This window comes from Nicotiana tabacum, chromosome 2, assembly GCF_000715075.1.
Source record: "Nicotiana tabacum cultivar K326 chromosome 2, ASM71507v2, whole genome shotgun sequence".
Lineage (NCBI taxonomy): Eukaryota > Viridiplantae > Streptophyta > Magnoliopsida > Solanales > Solanaceae > Nicotiana > Nicotiana tabacum.
In genome coordinates, this window is record NC_134081.1 from 109,694,225 (window position 1) to 109,716,328 (window position 22,104).

At 36.3% G+C, this 22,104-nt stretch overlaps 1 protein-coding gene across 5 annotated transcripts; it reads right to left on the reverse strand.

Moving 5' to 3' along the window:
- Positions 1-70: 70 nt before the first annotated feature.
- LOC107807719 (uncharacterized) lies at positions 71-5,160 on the reverse strand. 5 transcript variants are annotated; one of them, XM_075237560.1, is made up of 4 exons: positions 4,163-5,160; positions 2,459-2,989; positions 2,107-2,333; positions 71-675 (listed from the first exon to the last, which is right to left on the reverse strand). In XM_075237560.1, the coding sequence occupies exons 1-3, from the start codon at positions 4,973-4,975 to the stop codon at positions 2,223-2,225; spliced, it is 1,455 nt and encodes a 484-aa protein (XP_075093661.1). In that variant the 5' UTR covers positions 4,976-5,160; the 3' UTR covers positions 71-675; positions 2,107-2,222. The 5 variants fall into 5 exon arrangements, with proteins under 5 accessions (XP_075093661.1, XP_016487643.1, XP_016487642.1 ...); XM_016632157.2 differs by having other exon boundaries at positions 71-359; positions 4,163-5,125; XM_016632156.2 differs by having other exon boundaries at positions 2,444-2,989; positions 4,163-5,118.
- Positions 5,161-22,104: the final 16,944 nt, after the last annotated feature.

Genomic DNA, 22,104 nt, shown 5'->3' on the forward strand with positions numbered 1-22,104 from the left:
CACAATTAAGTCTGCTTCTTTTAGATATCACATTTACTGATTGTAAGAATTAGACCTACAGTTAAGGATTCAATAAAACTTGATATCCACAGTAATTTCTTATTGAACATTAAATGATACATGATACAAGCTCCAGCTGAAGTTATTATTTATACAACTCATCTTTCCCCAGTTACAAATGCCTAAAATCAAATCATAGTTCCTATAAGAATAGAACAACTTCAATCTGCTGGAATTGACAGGCGACCAAGGTGTCTGAGGAGTGATTAGTACTCATTCCAGAAGAGATGCAAGACACATTACCCCCTCATACTAGGGTGCCTTGATATTAGAAGAGGTAGAGTAACAATCGCAAAAATCTGCAATGACAAGGAGAAGGAAATGATGTTCACTATTCCAAACCATGAGTAAGAGAACAAGCTTAACTCTACAATCCTTTCAGTCTCAAAGGAAATGAAAAACTTGTTGCAAGAAACTTAAAATCTTGGCTGTGATAAGATCAAACTGCTGCAAATTAATCCATTCAATACTTGGACAAATGCCGAAAAGGAAGAGCCAGAAGGACAAGAAATTTAGGAACGCGTAGTTCTGCAGTTTTCCTTTAACAATGCATACACCATTCAGGACTTCTCTGATATGCCCCCCAGCTAATTTCCAGCGTATCAATTTAGCAATCTGACTCAAACAATTGTAAATATCACTAGTAAGGACCCTTTACTTTACATTTCAATGCAAACTACAAAATCTCTATTGACATTTTAGTGACACTCTCTACCAACTATTTAATTAACAGAATTTCAAACCATATGAAAAAAGTTATAAAGCATTCAATTAGCAAAATACTAATTAAAAAAAGATGAGCTTTAACAGATAAGACAGCGAAGTGCCGACAAAACACTGCTAGCCAGCAAAATACATGAATAATTGAAAATTAAATCAGTTGTTCTACGCATTTTAATTTCAAATCTCCCTTTTTTTAGTGCGCATATATGTTTTCTGACATTACAGCTTACCCAGAGATTTTTTTTATTTTTATCAGTGACATTACAACAATATGATTCTGATTTCACAAACAGAATGCCAACAAAATCATTTACACACCAGTTCCCACTATTCTTCATCCATGTTACACTGACTAGGGATGTGTCAGCTATAGGTTATTCAGGAGTAAGTGTGAGATTGGCATACACTCAAAAAATTAGTGTTTCTCGGGGTAAGTGGACATGGCTAAGAAGTAGTATTTAGTGAAATATGTCCAAATGGAGCGTAATGGATGTAGAAGATTCACATAGCCAAAATAGCCGATCACAACAGGTTTTGAAATTAAGGAATAGTTGTCGTTGTACTTCATAAGTAAAAGGTCGAGAAACTGCCTTGAGTTTCTTAGTCCAAGGGGAATGATCATCTTTGAATATCAGCAAATTAATTAATTACTTATTATTATTTTGCATAATTACCTTATGTTATATACATGTTAATGCGGTATGGATTTAAAAGTCACATGCAGTTATGACAGTATGTTTCACCATTAAGTATGCCGTGACCATTTTACTTATATAGGTATTACAATATTTTTCCTTCCTCATATTTCCTTCTACCAAATTTATTTGTAGGGGTTGGAATAATATTTGAACTACTCGCGAACACAACTGATCTCACTTAGGACACGTGCAGGGATAGGGGAGGTACAGTTAGTTCAAAGGTTCCATAAAGCTATAATCTCAAATTGTTGCACAAAATGATGATGCTGACATCATGAAGATTGTTAAGGCAAGAAGCAGAACATTCTAGGACCAAACATCACAGTGATAGGCAAAGCCATTTTGGTTTATAAACAGATTCACCAAGCTGTTACACCTTAAATTGAAAGAAAGGAAATGATTCAGTCATAAACAAATGACAGAAATAGACACAACAACAACTAACAAGTCATCAGAAAAGGCAAAAATATTGTCATAACTAGAGACATAGGACCTTATATGATTCAGAAATTAGAGATCAGAAATCAGAATAACATTGGGAGAAATAGTCTTCAGTTAATCAAATGAACGCAATAATGGGTGGAAAAGACAAGGCAGATGATGTCTTTGTAAAAAGAAATTGTACCTTATAAAATGAGAAATCGGACGAGAGAGTTCCTGTCAAGAGACTGCATGATCCCTGCTCGTCCGTCCAGCCATGGATTGACAGGTCATTCGTCTAGAGCAATTTCGAGGATCTTTCTAAGTCTGCATTGAGATCAACTCGCCATGCCCACATTGTCTAATACCAATTATCATCGTCTCATTGATAGGTGATGAAATGTCACAGCATGGTCGACGAAGTGGCTTCAACTGATTCAGGAAACTTACAAGTTCAGCAGAGGAAGCGCAAAGTAATTATACACCACAAAGGAAGGAACAGCAACAACAACAAAACAATAGAAACAAATTTCAGGGTCTACATGCAAGCAGAGAACCTGTTCAGCATCAAAAGCTAGCTTCTGCGAGAAGACTCTTATCTTTACCAATTTTTTTGACAGATTACTTCTTACGCAGTTCCCAAGATCATGTCTTATATATTCAGTCCATATGCCATCTCTACTAGAAAGAACATTTTGCAAGAAGAAGACCGCAGGTCTTTTGCATGGATCACTGGGGAAGACTCTAGTGTTAAACATATATTTTGCAGCAACATTTTTACCCCTTTTCCATGGTCTAAATGTTGGCTGTCGTGAGAGGAGATCTGGAAGAAGTTCATTCCCTTCAAACACCTGAACTGCGTAACCCCATGCAACTGAAACTGTCAGTAAGTTGGACTTGTCGTAGCACACTGTTTGTTGCAAAATCCTAGCAGGATCAGCATGGACAGCTTGGAAAAGATGCTCCGTGGCTGCAATCCTGGTCATGCCAGGGAAAAGTGGCTCCACAGCGTCCAAGTGATGAAGTGATAACAGAGGTGATAATGGATGTGCAGAAAGGATACCAAATAAATCTCCTCGAACATCAACCTATTAATGAAAGCAACTTCAACTTAAAATACAAAAACTAAAATCAGGAACATTGTAGGTGGCTTATATACTCTCATGTGCACCCTCAAAAAGGCTGGTCCATATAACTTCCATAAGGAAAGAAACATATTTTGCGGTTAGGTTTAGTCATAAGCTCACAAAAAGGGAGCATACCAAAAACACAAAAATTTAAACAACATAAATTCCGTATTTGTATCAAATCAAGCCTCACTTGAACTGCCATTGCTATTAAATTTGCCAACTTGGTCAGGGCGGTGCACAATTTCTTTGCTAAAGGGGTTGTTAAGCCCTAAAGTTTGAATTCAAATTTAATTGAAGAAAAAGAAAAGAGAACAAATTTAACACTTTGAAAAACATGCTAAACAGAGTGTCCATAGTTTGATGTGCACCATCAAAAGGCCATCTGCTTAACTTCCATAAGCCAAGAAACAAACTTTGAGGCTGCACAAGGCTAGACTCATAAGCTTGCAAAATGGCTGCACACGAAAAACATATACATATAACAGAGAACCTAAAACGCTATTTCTATGGGAGCAAGCCTTACTTCAACTATCATTGCAAATGCAGAAGTACAACTTTATTGAAGGAAAATAAGAGAAAAAATTTATTTGAAAACATGCTAAACTGAGTGTACATAATTTCAATGGGCTGCCAATCAAATCAACCAAAAGATATCAAAATATCAAATATTTCCTTGTGATACTATGATAACACATACATCAACTTGACAAAAAGGATTTATTCACAAATCATTTAACTATTTAACATCGCACTAACACGCTTTATAAATTCCCTCATGCTTTTACCAAATTAGGAATACATACATCTAATAAATGAATCTTAAGATCATCCCATAAGTCCATCTCATTAAAGCCAGCTCCAAAATTCCATCTTGGTCTATTTTAAACTTTGTACCTCAAGTTTTATTAATGAAATATAAACCACCACCACCACCAACAACATACCCAGTATAATTACACAAGTGGGGTCTGGGGAGGGTAGTGTGTATGCACACCTTAAACCCTATCCTGTGAAGGTAGAGCGATTGTTTCTGAAGACCCATGGGCTCAAGGACAAATGAAACGAAGCAGTAGCTAATGAAAAATAAACCCCAGAAACAAAATTGAGTAATAAAAGTTATAAAGAATTAACCTGATGGAATCCAGGTTCATGGGTCAAATGTACTCCAAGCTCAGCTAAGCAAGAAAAAACCCTAGAATCACTTCCATACAAATGAGGATACCTCATCAAACAAGAATCTAAAACTCCAGCTAAAACCTTAGCCAATGGAGCACTAAGAGCAAACCCACCACCCCCAAATGCCATATCAAAAGAATACTTCTCATTCTGCTCATAGCTTTCCGAATTATACCCAACATAATACCACTTCTCATAATCATACTTAGACAAAACACTAACCAAATTCTCCGTGAAGAAAACAGTATCATCATCACCAAAAATAAACCAACGGGTGTTCGAAAAGTTTACATTTTTAGCTAAGTCAAAAGTATCTTTAACAATACGAGCAATCCGAATTGCTGAACGGCGACCAGAAGGGAAAGAATAAGGAAAATTCGAAGTATCAGAGGAAACAAGAATTGGAGGTGAAGAAACAGAAGGAGTACTGGAAATTGGGGTGTCAAGGAAAATTACAGCGTTTGTTGAATTGGGTTTGTACCAAAGGTTAATATAAGGAAGACGGAGAGAGAAAGAAGAAGAAGCAGCGGCTATAGAGAAAAAGAGATGTGAAAGAGAGAGATTAGTGGAGGGTGGTGGGGTGGTGGGGGTATAGTCGGGGTTAGGGATGAAGGTGGTTTTAGGGGTGTGGAGATGGTGAAGAAGGAAGATTAAGTAGAAAATGATGAGTGTGGAGAAGAGTAAGAGAAGATCTTTGAGGCGGTTTTGGCTATGGAGAAATCTTGGAACCATGGGCATGTTTTCTACAGAGTTTGAACAACTGACCATGGAATTAGATAGTGATTTAGGGACTAAACTGTGTAACTGTGTTAATGACTAGATCTCAGATTTTTGTTTCTGTTTTTGGTTCTTGTTTTGATCGGCTGTGTTTCTCGTACATTGTTAAGAATGGTGAGGACTGAAAGTTGACCAAATAATGTCACGTGAAACTTTGTCACCTAAAACTTTTTTCTGTTTCTTTTGGTTTAACTATTGGGATTTATTGTAAAACTTCATACTCACTCCGTGAACTCATTTGACGGGCAAAGAGTTTAAGAAAAGAGAGAAAACTTTTGACCTTCTGGTGTAAAATGAGGCACATATATTTTGTGTAGCTATAAATCATTGCATAAAAGTAAATTGTTTTCAAATAAGGAAAGAGGTTATTCTTTTTTGCACGGACTAAAAAGGAAATAAGTTCACATAAATTGAAACGGAGAGAGTATATGTTATGAAATATAACTCAAAGTAACGATATAAAATAAGAAAAAACAAGCTAAAAGATATAGAGAAAGTAACGATATAAAACAAGAAAAAACAAGCTAAGGGATATAGAGAAAAAGAGATGAAAGATTCTTATTTCTTCTTCAATTGTGTGTATTCTCCTATCTATTAAACGACATTTATATAGGCATAAAAAGTGAAGAAAAATATATTATTAAATATGTCATTAAGTATTTGAGAAGATCATGGAGGAAAAGTAGACATCCACCATAATTTGATTTTTCTTATAATACTCCCCCTTGGATATCCATAGATAATATGCCTCGTTAAAACCTTATTAGGAAAAAACCCAATTGAAAAAAATCTTAGTGAAGGAAAAAGAGTACACATGTTTAGAAACACGCCTTTTGGTTGCCTCGTTAAAAACCTTACAAGAAAAACTTAGTGGGACAAAGTCTTGTAAGGGAAAAAGAGTACAACGCGTATTAACTCCCCCTAATGAGAGCATCAATTCACATCCTTGAGCCTTCACATCCCAATCTTGTACACTAGTTTCTTGAAGGTTGATGTCGGTAGAGATTTGGTGAACAAATCAGCCATATTATCACTTGAACGAATCTGTTGCACATCGATATCACCATTCTTTTGAAGATCATGTGTGAAAAATAACTTTGGTGAAATGTGTTTTGTCCTACCCCTTTTATGAATCCTCCCTTCAATTGGCTATGCATGCTACATTGTCTTCATACAAAATTGTGGGTAGTTTGTCACATTTCAACCACATTTGTCTCGAATAAGGTGTATTATAAACCTCAACCATACACATTCTCGACTTGCTTCATGAATAGCAATTATCTCAGCATGATTAGATGAAGTAGCCACGATTGATTGCTTAGTCGATCGCCAAGATATGACAGTGCCTCCATATGTAAACACATAGCGTGTTTGAGATCGAGTCTTGTGTGGGTCAGATAAATACCCAGCATCGGCATAACCAACAAGATCGGGACTGCAATCATTGCCATAAAATAATCCCATATCGGTAGTCCCTTTTAGATACAACAATATGTATTTGATTCCATTCCAATGTCTCCCTGTATGAGTAGAGTTATATCTTGTTAAGACATTAACTGAAAAAGTTATATCAGACCTTGTAATGTTAGAAAGATACATTAGCGCACCAATTGAACTAAGATATGGTACTTCGGGACCAAGAAGCTCTTCATTATTTTCATGAGATCGGAATAGATATTTATTTATATCGAGTGATCTCACAACCATCGGGGTACTCAATAGATGTGCTTTATCCATATAGAATCGCTTTAAAATCTTTTTAGTGTATGCTGATTGATGGACAAAAATTCCATCTTTCATATACTCATTTTGTAGACCAAGATAAAATTTTGTCTTTCCAAGATCTTTCATTTCAAATTCTTTCTTTAAATGGTCCACTGCTTTAGGAAGCTCCATAGAATTTCCAATGATATTTAAATCATCAACATACATGTCGATTATAACAAATTTAGATACAGATCTTTTTATAAAGACACAAGGACAAATTGAATCATTCTTGTACACTTTTTTCAACAGGTACTCACTCAGGCGATTATACCACATGCGCCCTGATTGTTTCAACCTGTATAAGGATTTTTGAAACTTTATTTAATAAATTTCTCGGAAACCTTAATATGCTTCAGAACAATTTAAATCCTTCAATGATTTCCATTATACGTATATCACGTTTTTCTTATATTGCCAGATTAAAACCTGAAATGACGACATCGACCACAGGAGAATATGTCTCTATATAATCAATGTCGTGATATATACAAATTTTTTTGTGACACAAGTCGTCTTTATGTCTATCGACTTGACCTTTTTTTCCGCACAAGAACACATTTATACCTCCACTGACTTTATACTTTCAGGTGTTGGGACTATCCGTCCAACTTCATATTTTTCAGGTAAAATCAATTTTCATTGCGTATTTTTTATTTGGCCAATCATTTATCTGTCCAAATTTCATGACAGATTTGAGCTCAAGATCCTCGTCAATATTAATAACATTGAGCGCTACATTATATTAACAATATCGTTGACGATCATTTTATATCAGTTGTAATATTACCCAATAAAGACATAACTTATTGAGATCTCTTTATCTTATTATTTTCAGGTACCTGAGCCTCTCCCATGAGGTCTTATGAAGTGTTATGTCGTGGTGCTCTTCTAGAGCATTTGCCTTTTTATTATGACTATCTTGAACATTTAGTCCTATCCTTATTCAAGGAGTTTTATTTTTGGAACCTATTAGTCTATTATGCTTCATGCATGCCATAGACTCTACTCATTATGAACTTTATTTTATTTGGAGCATTAGCAGCTGAATATGACATTTAGCTTTTGTAACGACCCGACCAGTCGTTTTGAGTATCACAACCCCGTTCCCCCATTTACTGATCAATTAATGCCTTACAATTGATTTATAACCTATCGGGTTAATTGGTTTGGGTTCGGAAGGATTTCAGAGTGAAATGAGACACTTAGTCTCATAATTGAAAACTTAAGTTGAAAAAGTTGATAGGATATTCACTTATATGTAAACGACCTCGGAATTGAATTCTGACGATTCCAATAGCTATGTATGGCTATTTTGGACTTAGGAGCGTGTCCGAAAAATTATTTGGAGGTCCATAATAGAATTAGGTTTGAAATGGCAAAAATTGAATTTTTGGAAAGTTTGACCGAAGGGTTGACTTTTTGATATCGAGGTCGGAATCCGATTTCAAAAATTTGTATAGGTCAGTTATGTCATTTATGACTTGTGTGAAAAATTTGAAGTCAATCGTACTTGATTCTATAGGTTTCGGCATCGAATGTAGAAGTTGGAAATTTCATAATAGACTAAAGTTTCAAGTGAGTTCGCACAAGACCTAACTTCAAATAAGCATAACTCTCAGGATACGAAGTGTTATATGGTTTATAATATATCAAATGAAAGATCTTCGAGTCTAGTTTCTAACTCTTTAAACCGTTCATCATTTGGACATTCCTACAAGAAGTTATGACCAAATTACCAAAGGCTGGAAAAATGCGATTCTGCAACCAATTCTGCGATCGCAGAACCATTATGCGATCGCAAAAGTAGTTATGCGACCGCAAAATGGTCGCATACCTATCCAGTGAATCCCATTTCTAAGCATCTATTTTGCGGTGCATTTTGCGACCCGCATACCTATTCTGCGGTCCATTATGCGACCGCAGACCTGCTTTCGGAGAGTTAATTTTTTTTGTTTCATAACCCGACCCCATTTTGATAAATAGGCTTTGGGATTCATTTTGGAGCAAAAATCTGACATTTTTAGAGAGAAGTGAGAGTGTTCTAAGAGAGGAAGAAGCTCAAGTGCTTTGTTCATCAAGATCTTGTTCAAGCTTTGAAATCCAACAAGGAAATATCACAAGATCTTCACCCAAGAGGTAAGGTTTTAACCCCTAGTCTTCAATTTCGAGTTTGGGTAAAGATGGGTGATTAAGAGTATGATTCTTGGGTGTAATAGTATTATTTATACATATTAATAAGGTTTATGGAAAGATTGTTGTGTTCAAATGGATAAAGATTGGGTTGAAAATGGTAAAAATCTTCAATGACTTTAATTGAAGATTTGAGGGTCGAGTTGATGTCGGAATTTGGTAAAATTTATATGGTTGGACTCGTGGTTGGATGGGCATTCATATTTTGTAACTTTTGTCGAGTTCCGAGATGTGGGACCCACATGTAATTTTTGAGTTAATTTCGGATTTTATTGGAAAAAATTAGTGTTTCCTTATGGAATTAATTACAATAATTGGTATTGATTGAATCGAATCAATTGTGGCTAGATGCGAGGCTTTCGGAGACAAATTCTCGTGGCAAGGGCATAGTGGAATAAAGAATTACACGGGTTGAGGTAAGTAACTCTTCTAATCTTGGAGCTGAGGGTATGAACCCTGAATATATGTATTATGTGAATTGTTGGGAGGTGACGCACATGCTAGGTGACAGGCGTGTGGGCGTGCACCATAGAAATTGTGATATAGTTGTTTTCGTGGAATTTTGTATTCAAATAATCTTGGCATTTTCCATGTAGTTTTATGTTAAAGAAATTGAGCTGAGAATCATATTAAAAATCATGTTGAGGCTATGTGCCAGTATTATTGGGACCCACAGAGGTCATATTGCTGTGAATTATTTGTTTTAAATTGAAAATTCATACTCAGTCATATTCATGTCATTACATATCATATCTCAGTCTCTGTTGTTATTTATTGATACATCATATCATCATTTTCGGGCTATTTTCATGACATTGATGACTAAGTGAGGTCAAGGGCCTGATTGTGAGGATAATTATGGGATCGGGCTGCACGTCGCAGCATGCCATATTGGCTTATTATAGCACGTGAGTTGTCCGTGCGGATCCAGATATTGATACTATAGCATGTGAGTTGTCAGTGCGGATCCAGATATTGATACTATAGCACGTGAGTTGTTTGTGCAAATTATAGCGCTTGGGCTGAAGGAGCCCCTCCGGAGTCTGTACACACCCCTAGTGAGCGGAGGTACCTACTGAGCGCGAGTGCCTAGTGATTTGGGAGGATTGAGTGACTATGAGGACTGAGTGATTAGGAGGAATGAGTGATGGGAGGACTGAGTGAAATGATACTCTGAGAGTATGCATATGAGTTTATCACTGAGTTGCATCGCATTGACATGCACACATGACATACATGCATAGAGATGGATTTTCCTCATGATGTACAATATCACATCATTCATGATTTCTCACACATGTTGATAGATGTGCATATCGATTCATTTATTTTATACGGGTTATCTGGAAAGAAAATGAAACATCTCATTTATTGTCGAAAGGATTTTGGGAAAATCACAGTTTTCAGACTTACTCGTATTTTGGTGATTTCAATGAAAAGAATTGAGTTTTTACTATTATACTTGAAAATAAAATGTTTATTTTTTCGGAACTGTGAGCGAACTGAGCATTTTATTATTGAGTTATTCTATATGTTGCCTCAATTTTATTATTATGAGATTTTTTCTGGATATTGTTGTGGACTATTGGTTTTTGACCCGACCTTGGTAAAAGCTCGTCACTACTTTCAACCTAAGGTTAGGTTTGTTACTTATTGAGTACATAGGGTCAGTTGTACTCATACTACACTTCGGCACTTTGTGTGCATATGTTGGTTGTTGATGTTGTTGCGTTCGTTGGGAGCTGGATCTGAAGATGTACTTGCGTTCCGGTTGTAGTTGCCTCTTGTTCATGGTAGCCTTAGATTTATAACAATCTATTCATGTACATTTCGAACAAATGATATATTATTTCATACCAACTTTGTAAATTCTATTCTTAGAAGCTCATGATTTGTACTACCAGTTCTTGGAGAATGTATAAAATTAAGATCTTTATTTACTTAAATTGCCTTATTAATTTCATTGGAATTGGATAGTTGGTAATTGGCTTACCTAGCGGGTTGGGTTAGGTGTCATGATGACTAGTTGAATTTTGGATCGTGACAAGTTGGTATTAGAGCTCTAGGTTCATAGGTTCTACAAGTCATGAGCAAGTGTTTAGTAGAGTCTTGCGGATCGGTATGATGACGTCCATACTTATCTTCGAGAGGCTACAGGTTATTTAGGATATATACTTCCCATATTTCTTTCCTTATCGTGCGAAATTGATTTAGCTTGAGACATAACTCTTTGAATTCCTTCCACGAATTCGTATGCGTATATGAGCGCTCTGTATCAGCTATGCATCGCCGACTTGTGATTCTATGAACGAGGTTCAAGATGTGTATTCTGTGTTTTGGTGATGGGCCAGTCTGGAGGACTTGAGGCCATGGTTAGACCGCAGTTTAAACTCGGTAGATTCAGTTGTAACTTGTACAATTTAACTCATATGTTTGGTAATGACCCTACGAGTGGAATTTGTGGCTTGATGAGCGGTGGAATGACTGGGTGGCCATATAATGATTTTATTGTGACCGCGGGATGTATTCAGATGGTTTGAAAGTGATGGAATAAAAAGGATGTAAAAAGGGACTATTGGGTATTTGACATAGAGTCTCGAGTTATGAATGTGTTGAAGGATCTTTTACGTGGTGTAATTATGGAACAAATTACATTTTCATGTCTTGTTGATGAGTTCAAACTCATGAAGGTTAAGTGATTACATAGGAGTTGTGGCAATAAAAAGGGTATAGAAAGATGCCAGTTTGAGGCTAAACATGCCGGTTATCACCTGCGGAATAAACTACAGAGGTGTGATCTTTATAATATTGTGTGGAGAATCTTCTTTTCTACCAGTAGGGCAGATGTATTGGGATTTGAATTTGAACTGGTCAAGAAAGTTGACATGACCGTCACGAGAATGAAGGCGAGCTTAGTAGACGATTTGAGGTACCATATAGGTTGTGATGTGGGAGCTTGGGAAGAATTTAGTTAAATTTCACTATGGTGTTATGGTAGTAATTGAATATGGGTATTGTGAATTATTGAATGTCTTGATCTATGGCTTTGAGCCAAGTGGGGGAGCCTACTATTGACAATTCGATTTCATGGTTATAGGTTAAATTAAGTTTTGGTCTGAGACATACTTGTGGAGCAGTTATGACTGCAGAGGTTGAGATCGAGGATGACTCGAATAAGAAAATTTCCTGAATACGGGATATATTGCACTTACGAAAATATGAAAAATCATGAAATTATTAAGTTGTTAATTGCGAAGAATGTAGTGCGCATGGAATATGAATTTGGCCAGTGGTGTTAAGGCATGGTTATTTCTTTGAGTGTTGTTGTGCTAATGTGGCGTGTGTCTTTTGGCCCGTTTAGGCTGTGCAATTCAATTTTGATCCGAGTGGGTAACTCCTGAGAAGGTTCTAATGGGTCAGAGATTTATATATAGCAATTGAAAAAAATTTCCGAACTTGTGTATGGATAGAATATGAGATTTGCGTTTGATGGCGTCAAGGCTCGCGGTAATTCTGTATGACTATGGATTCTATATTCTAGTATAAGAAAGGTAAAAGAATAGTTTTAAGTTCACATGAGGTATTTTCAGAGTGAGTGTTTCGGTTGTGGTATTTATAGGGGTAATTATGATGTGGTGAGACTCTACAGATATTTTGGTGGCAATATTCTTGGGTTTGGTGACCTACGTGGTTTGGTCGAGTTAGAGGAATTTAGTTCTAATAGCTTGGTTATGGGCAGATGGATTTCAAAGTGTTCTTGATGGTTTCTACCATGGTTTGAACCGGATATTTTCTACTGGTATGGGAAACGTGTTGTGTATTGTGATTTCCTCCTAGAAGGAAGCAAGGGGAAGGTTTCTAACTAACCAGGTATGTAATTTGCTGGTGACTCAGAGTTGATAATAGGATTCTTGTGCTTGTCACATGATGGCATAATAGATATGGTGTGTTGTGTGGGATTAGGATTTACATGTACAAGGTGACAATTCAGTCTTGAAGAGAAGGTAACGAATGTTGGACAACATGGTCAGTTTCAAATATTTTGATGAATGTTATAACTGCTTGGTAATTCCTGATAAGGGTGCGCATTTCAGAAGGCACGTTGTGTTTTGACTTATGGATGTTCATCGGTATTGCAGTACTCACCTGGTTGATAGACTGCTGATATTCAAATTATTGCTATGTGGAACGGAAGAATTATGAAAGTATTCCTCATGGGATTATCGTGAATGGAAGATGTGTTAGTCATTTTAGTGCTGGAGTTGGGATCTGTTACGGTGATTCATGTGTTCGATGAATTTGGAGACTGAGAGTTCTCAGAAGTATATTATTTCGGGGTTGCGACCTATTTGAGGTGACTATTTTATTTAAAACTCGGTGGAGGCACTAGTTGCGTTAATTATTTGTGATAGCTATGCGCTATGAGTGCGCATATATGTGAGGTTTGAGCCCATGTGCGGTCATTAGAGCAAGTATTCATACTCGAAAGAATGCTTAGGCTATTATATGCCTAGAGTTGACTGTTAAGCGTAAAATTATTACGTTTCCCGTACTCGTACCTTTGTTGAGAACTATCTGGGCTATACTTGAGGTTAGAAAGAAGATGATTCCCTAAATAAACAGGGTAGTTACTAATTCTACGTTAAAAACAAATTACCAATTTGAAGTGTGATAGCAGACTTTGCACATGCTTACACTATGGCGTATTATTTATACCAGTCCAGGAGCATGAGAATCTTATTTCATTATCATATACAAGTGTACTTGTTTAATTGCTCTTGTATGATATGCTGGGACTGGAGGCCTGTGACCATGCCGAGCGATTCATATTATTGGCACGTGAGTTGTCCGTGCCGTGTGTGGGAATTTTATTTCTATAATAATTTATCAAATCTATTAATTTCCTTCCTCTACAATTGTGCACATGCACCTATGTTAATCCTCTTCACGAAATTTGAGGAGTTGGTTGTAACATTGCGGTTGTGGCGGTGCTTGTTGAACTTGCAATACGGTTCTCTTCCTTGAGACATCTCCCATATTTAGGTACATAGATTGTGCAGTTGTGGCTTGAGTTATATTGATGAGGCGTGTCTGTGGGATAGTTGTGTTTAATAATATAAGGTCATTGGACCTAGAATGGGTACTATCAGGCTTGATTATGGTATATTCGAGAGGATAATATTGAAAGTCGGCTTAGGAGAGGATTATGGTTCTGGTTGGGGCAAGAGAGCTCCATGGATAGTTGATCTGATGAGTGGTTATGAGTTTTTGATTGTTTCTTTCATCATTGGCAATGTAAGAAGGTTTCAGAATGAGGTTCTGTTGAATGCGGGGTTTATACTAGTACTTAGTTGGTTTTGAGTAGTTACTGTGATCAGAAATGGTGCTATGAGTATGCGAGCTGTGTAGTATGTTATGTGATTATATCTGGGATTATGGTTATGGCTGGATACAACTTGTTCAGGCTTATACAGTGTGTAGATGTGAGATTCAGGTCTTGAAAATAATTCGGGATGTTAGAAATTTGGCTCCATGGTTTTTGGGATAAGGTTAAATTAATGATTTTCAGTTATGTTGTGTGGTCAGGCCTATATGGAATAGGGTATCGTGATATCACCCCCGGGGTATGTGCGTGGTAAGGTGGAATAGATATTTGAAGGTTAAGAACAACTCTTGGCACGTTCGAGGACGAACGTATGTTTAAGTGGCGGAGAATATAACGACCCGACCGGTCGTTTTAAGTATCACAACCTCATTTCTCTATTTACTGCTCAATTTATGCCTTACAGTTAATTTATAACCTATCGGGTTAGTTGGTTCGGGTCCGAAAGGATTTCGGAGTGAAATGAGACACTTAGTCTCATAATTGAAAACTTAAGCTGGAAAAGTTGATCGAATATTCACTTATGTGTCAACGACCTCGAAATTGAATTTTGATGATTCCAATAGCTCCATATGGTTATTTTGGACTTAGGTGCGTGTCTAAAAAATTATTTAGAGGTTCGTAGTAGAATTAGGCTTGAAATGCCGGAAGTTGAATTTTTGGAAAATTTGTCCGAGGAGTTGACTTTTTGATATCGAGGTCAGAATCCGATTTTGGAAATTTGAATAGATCTGTTATGTCATTTATGACTTGTGTGAAAAATTTGAGGTCAATCGGACTTGATTCGATAGGTTTCGGCATCGAATGTAGAAGTTGGAAATTTCATAATAGACTAAAGTTTCAAGTGAGTTCGCACAAGACCAAACTTCAAATGAACATAACTCTCAGGATACGAAGTGTTATATGGTGTATTACCTATCAATTGAAAGATCTTCGAGTCTAGTTTCTAACGCTTCAAATCGTTTATCATTTGGACATTCCTACAAGACATTATGACCAAATTACCAAAGGCTGGAAAAATACAATTCTGCAACCAATTTTGCGATCGCAGAACCATTATGCGATCGCAAAAGTAGTTATGCGACCGCAAAATGGTCGCATACCTGTCCAGTGAATCCCATATCTAAGCATCTATTTTGCGGTGCATTTTGCGACCCGCATACCTATTCTACGGTCCATTATGCGACCACAGACCTGCTTTCGGAGGGTTAATTTTTCTTGTTTCATAACCCAATTCCATTTTGATAAATTGGCTTTGAGACTCATTTTGGAGCAAAAATCTGACATTTTTAGAGAGAAGGGAGAGTGTTCTAGAGAAAGGAAGAAGATCAAGTGCTTTGTTCATAAAGATCTTGTTCAAGCTTTGAAATCCAACAAGGAAATATCACAAGATCTTCACCCAAGAGGTAAGGTTTTAAACCCTAGTCTTCAATTTTGAGTTTGGGTAAAGATGAGTGATTAAGAGTATGATTCTTAGGTGTAATAGTATTATTTATACATATCAATAAGGTTTATGGAAAGATTGTTGAGTTCAGATGGGTAAAGATTGGGTTGAAAATGGTAAAAATCTTCAATAACTTTAATTGAAGATTTGAGGGTCGAGTTGATGTCGGAATTTGGTGAACTTTGTATGGTTGGACTCATGGTTGGATGGGCGTTCACATTTTGTAACTTTTGTTGGGTTCCGAGACGCGATGTTTGAGTTAATTTCGGATTTTATTGGTAAAAAATAGTATTTCCTTATGAAATTAATTACAATAATTGGTATTGATTGAATCGAATTAATTGTGGCTAGATACGAGGCTTTCAGAGACCAGTTCTCGTGGCAAGGGCATAGCGGAATAAAGAATTACAGGGGTTGAGGTAAGTAACTCTTCTAATCTTGGAGTTGAGGGTATGAACCCTTAATATATGTATTATGTGAATTGTTGGGAGGTGATGCACATGTTAGGTGACGAGCGTGTGGGCATGCACCATAAAAATTGTGACATAATTGTTTTCGTAAAATTTTGTAGTCAAATAATCTTGGCATTTTCTATTTAGTTTTATGTGCTAAAGAAATTGAGCTGAGAATCATATTAAAAATCATGTTGAGGCTATGTGCCAGTATTATTGGGATCCACATAGGTCATATTGCTGTGAATTATTTGTTCTAAATTGAAAATTCATATTCAGTCATGTTCATGTCATTACATATCATATCTTAGTCTCTGTTGTTATTTATTGATACATCATATCATCATTTTTGGGCTATTTTCATGATATTGTGAGCCCGAGAGACTTGAGAGATTGATGACTGAGTGAGGCCGAGGGTCTGATTGTGAGGATAATTATGGGATCGGGCTGCACGTCGTAGCATGCCAGATTGGCTTATTATAGCACGTGAGTTATCCGTGCGGATCAAGATATTGATACTATAGCACGTGAGTTGTCCATGTGGATCCAGATATTGATACTATAGCACGTGAGTTGTCCATGTAGATTATAACGCTTGGGTTGAAGGAGCCCCTCCAGAGTCTGTACACACCCCCAGTGAGCGCAGGTACCTACTGAGTGCGAGTGCCGAGTGATTTGGGAGGATTGAGTGACTGTGAGGCATGAGTGACTGTGAGGACTGAGTGACTGGGAGGAATGAGTGATAGGGAGGACTAAATGAAATGATACTCTGAGAGTATGCATATGATTTTATCACTGAGTTGCATTGCATTGACATGCACACATGAGATACAGGTATAGAGATGGATTTTTATCATGTTGTACAGTATCACATCATTCATGATTTCTCACACATGTTGACAGATGGGCATAATGATGCTGTGATGACCCAAAATATTATCTTTAAATTTAATGATTAATTATATGATCTAAGCACTATTTACCATTACTCGACTTGCGTGTGCAGTCCGTAAAAATTTTTCCGGAAAGTTTTCAAGTGAAATATGGATTAAAATGTGAATTAGATGTTTAAAACACAACTGAGTTGACTTTGGTCAACATTTTGAGCAAACAGACTCGGATCAGTGTTTTGACAGTTCCGGTAGGTCCGTATCGTGAATTGGGACTTGGGCGTATGCCCGAAATCAAATTCCGAAGTCCCTAGCCCGAGATATGGAATTTTGATAAAAAATTTAAAGTTTAAGTTCAAACAGTGATCGGATGTCGAATTATATGCAAATGACCCCGGAATAGAATTTTGATGATTCCAACAGCTCCGTATGGTGATTTTGGACTTAGAAGCGTGATCGGAATTTTATTTGGAAGTCCGTAGTGGAATTAGGCTTGAAATGCCGAAAGTTAAATTTTTGGGAAGTTTGACCGAGGGGTTGACTTTTTGATATCGGGGTCGAAATCCGATTCTGAAAATTTTTATAGCTATGTTATATCATTTATGACTTGCGTGCAAAATTTGAGGTCAATTGGACTGGATTTGATAGGTTCCAGTGTTGTTTGTAGAAATTGAAAGTTCAAAGTTCATAGATTTTGATTTGAGGTGTGATTAGTCGTTTTGATGTTATTTGATGTGGTTTGAAGCCTCGACTAAGTTCGTATTGTATTTTTGGACATGTTGGAATAATTGGAGCATGTCCCGAAGGTCTCGGGTAGAATTCGGAAGGTAAACGGAATGGATTTCGAACAAAGAAGGTTGCTGGTGTGTGGAGCCAACTTTAGAAGCTTATATCTCGTAATTCATAAGGAATCGGAAAATTGTCAAAACATAAAAGTTGTAGTCGTTTGTTTCTAGTTTCCAAAAAATTAAACCATTCATTAGTTGGACATTTGTACATAAAGTTATGATAGATTGAATGAAAGCTGGTAGAGCAGTTTCGGCAGAAATTCTTATGCATGGAGCCGACTTTGGAAGCTTATATCTCGCAATTCATAAGGAATTAGAAAAGTTAAAAAACATGAAAGTTGTAGTCGGTTGATTCTAGTTTCCAAAAAGTTAAACCATTTATCATTTGGACATTTGTACATAAAGTTATGATTAATTGAAGGAAGACTAGTAGAGCAGTTTCTGGTGGACTTTTAGTGACGAAAAATAGACTTTTAGTGAGGGAAAATGGACTTTTAGTGACAGAAAATGGACTTTTAGTGACGGATTGATAGAAACTTAAGGACCAAAAATGGTCATTTCATTCGTTTCGTTTTGGATTTTTGGAGCACGATTCTTGGGCGATTTTCACGGGAAAACATTGGGGTAAGTGTTCCTTATCCTATATTGATTATATTTCATGATTCCATACTCATTTACATCATGAATCCGTAAATTTATGGAAGAAAAATTAAGTTTTTTGCAAAATCTTCCAAAAACGAAAATTTAAGATTTGGAGGTCGAGTTGTTATCGGATTTTGGTAAAATTGGTATGGGTGGACTCGTAATTGAATGGGTTGTCGGATTTTGTAAGTTTCGCCGGATTCCGAGATGTGGGCCCCACGGGCAAATTTTGAGCTAATTTTGGATTTTAATGAAAATGTAATATTTTCTTATGAAATTGATTACTATAATTTTTGTTGATTGTATCGAATTAATTATGACTAGATACGAGTCGATCGGAGTCGAAACATCGAGGAAAAAGCATAATACTTGGTTAAATTGGAGCATGTCCCGAAGGTCTCGGGTAGAATTCGGAAGGTAAACGGAATGGATTTCGAACAAAGAAGGTTGCTGGTGTGTGGAGCCAATTTTGGAAGCTTATATCTCGTAATTCATAAGGAATCGAAAAATTGTCAAAACATGAAAGTTGTAGTTGTTTGTTTCTAGTTTCCAAAAAATTAAACCATTCATTAGTTGGACATTTGTACAGAAAGTTATGATAGATTGAATGAAGGCTGGTAGAGCAGTTTCGGCAGAAATTCTTATGCATGGAGCCGACTTTGGAAGCTTATATCTCGCAATTCATAAGGAATTAGAAAAGTTAAAAAACATGAAAGTTGTAGTCGGTTGATTCTAGTTTCCAAAAAGTTAAACCATTTATCATTTGGACATTTGTACATAAAGTTATGATTAATTGAAGGAAGACTAGTAGAGCAGTTTCTGGTGGACTTTTAGTGACGAAAAATAGACTTTTAGTGACGGAAAATGGACTTTTAGTGACGGAAAATGGATTTTTAGTGACGGATTGATAGAAACTTAAGGACCAAAAATGGTCATTTCATTCATTTCGTTTTGGATTTTTGGAGCACGATTCTTGGGCTATTTTTGGGCGATTTTCACGGGAAAACATTGGGGTAAGTGTTCCTTATCCTATATTGATTATATTTCATGATTCCATACTCATTTACATCATGAATCCGTAAATTTATGGAAGAAAAATCAAGTTTTTTGCAAAATCTTCCAAAAACGAAAATTTAAGATTTGGAGGTCGAGTTGTTATCGGATTTTGGTAAAATTGGTATGGGTGGACTCGTAATTGAATGGGTTGTCGGATTTTGTAAGTTTCGCCGGATTCCGAGATGTGGGCCCCACGGGCAAATTTTGAGCTAATTTTGGATTTTAATGAAAATGTAATATTTTCTTATGAAATTGATTACTATAATTTTTGTTGATTGTATCGAATTAATTATGACTAGATACGAGTCGATCGGAGTCGAAAAATCGAGAAAAAAGCATAATACTTGGTTAAATTGGAGCATGTCGAGGTAAGTGATTTGTCTAACCTTGTGTGGGGGAAGTTTTCCCTAGAATTGATATTAATGTGATTATTGAAATGTGTTGAAAGTCATGTACATGAGGTGACGAGTGTGTACACGGGCTAAATGTGAAAGATTATATTTTTAAATTGTGTAGATCAATGTTGCGCATTTATTAAATTATTTTATCTTGTTATATTCTTCATCATTGATCTGTGATATATATTTTAAATTTGTTTGCCTTTTTCCTGCTAATTGTTTTACCTGTTTAATTGAAACTTGGTTTCTTTCATACTGTGCATTATTTGAAGGTTGATTTTCTTTAAATTAAATATTATTAATATAAAGTATTTGACATTTTTAATTTTGATATTGAAGCAACGTATTAAAAATTTGGAATATTATTTTCCTGAATTATTTATTCTTGAATATTTTCGTGAGATTTTTTTTCGTGGAAAATTGAAATAGATATTGTGAAATTATTTATAATTTGGGACTACGAGGCGGTACCTCGGCAGTGCCCTTTTTAAATATTGATTTATGGCCATAGTTGCCTTCGATTAATTGTTGTGATTTTCATAAAGTTGAAGGAAATTCTGTTTTGATTCCACGAGATATTATTTGCAATTATTTGGTGTCATTAAATGTGACATACTATTTGACTCATTTCTAGTATCATTTTATTTTACTATATTGTTAAACATTTTACCATTCCATTACTATATTCCAGTAGGGCCTCACCTGACCTCGTCACTACTCTACCGAAGTTAGGCTTGGCACTTACTGGGTACCGCTGTGGTGTACTTATACTACGCTTCTATACGTCCTTTTGTGCAGATCCAGGTACATCTTACCAGCCTAGACGTCAGTGAGTTATTTGCGCACGGAGATTTCGAGGTATATCTGCCAGCGTCCGCAGACTCCGAAGTCCCCTTCTATCATTTTATGTTGCTTCCTTATATTTTATTTAGACCTTGATATATAGAGACATTGAGAATAAATTCTTAGAAGCTTGTGATTTTTTATTTCTACCGGGTTTTGGGAGTTGAAATTGTTTGAATGGTAGTTTATTTGTTTCAGATATTTATTATTATTCCGCATTGTTAGGCTTACCTAGTCTCTAAAACTAACAATTTTACCCCTAGTGAGCGGAGGTACCTACTGAGTGTGAGTGCCGAGCGCGAGTGCCTAGTGATTTGGGAGGATTGAGTGATTGTGAGGACTGAGTGATTGGGAGGAATGAGTGATGGGAGGACTGAGTGAAATGATACTATGAGAGTATGTATATGAGTTTATCACTGAGTTGCATCGCATTGACATGCACACATGACATACATGCATAGAGATGGATTTTTCTCATTATGTATAATATCACATCATTCATGATTTCTCACACATGTTGATAGATGGGCATAGCGATTCATTTATTTTATACGGGTTATCTGGAAGAAAATGAAACATCTCATTTATTGTCGAAAGGATTTTGGGAAAATTACAGTTTTCAGACTTACTTATATTTTGGTGATTTCAATGAAAAGAATTGAGTTTTTACTATTATACTTTAAAATAAAATATTTATTTTTTCGGAACTGTGAACGAACTGAGCATTTTATTATTGAGTTATTCTTTGTGTTGCCTCAATTTTATTGTTATGAAATTTTTTCTGGATATTGTTGTGAACTATTAGTTTTGGACCCGACCTTGGTAAAAGCTCGTCACTACTTTCAACATAAGGTTAGGTTTGTTACTTATTGAGTACATGGGGTCGGTTGTACTCATACTACACTTCGGCACTTTGCGTGCAAATGTTGGTTGTTGATGTTACTGCGTTCGTTGGGAGCTGGATCTGAAGATGTACTTGCGTTCCGGTTGTAGCTGCCTCTTGTTCATGGTAGCCTTATATTTATAACAATCTGTTCATGTATATTTCGAACAGATGATGTATTATTTCATACCAGTTTTGTAAATTCTATTCTTAGAAGCTCATGATTTGTACTACCAGTTCTTAGGGAATGTATAAGATTAAGATCTTTATTTACTTAAATTGTCTTAGTAGTTTCATTGGAATTGGATAGTTACTAATTGGCTTACCTAGTGGGTTGGGTAAGGTGCCATCACGACTAGTTGGATTTTGTGTCGTGACAGCTTT

What these genes read in the sequence shown, in the direction of transcription:
- LOC107807719 (XM_016632156.2), bottom strand. Translation starts at nt 4,975, where the DNA reads ATGGTCAGTTGTTCAAACTCTGTAGAAAACATGCCCATGGTTCCAAGA. An exon ending in ATGAACCTGGATTCCATCAG is followed by an intron (nt 2,990 to 4,162) that starts GTTAATTCTTTA and finishes TTTCATTAATAG; the next exon opens with GTTGATGTTCGAGGAGATTT. An exon ending in AACAGGTTCTCTGCTTGCAT is followed by an intron (nt 2,334 to 2,443) that starts GTAGACCCTGAA and finishes TTCCTGAATCAG; the next exon opens with TTGAAGCCACTTCGTCGACC.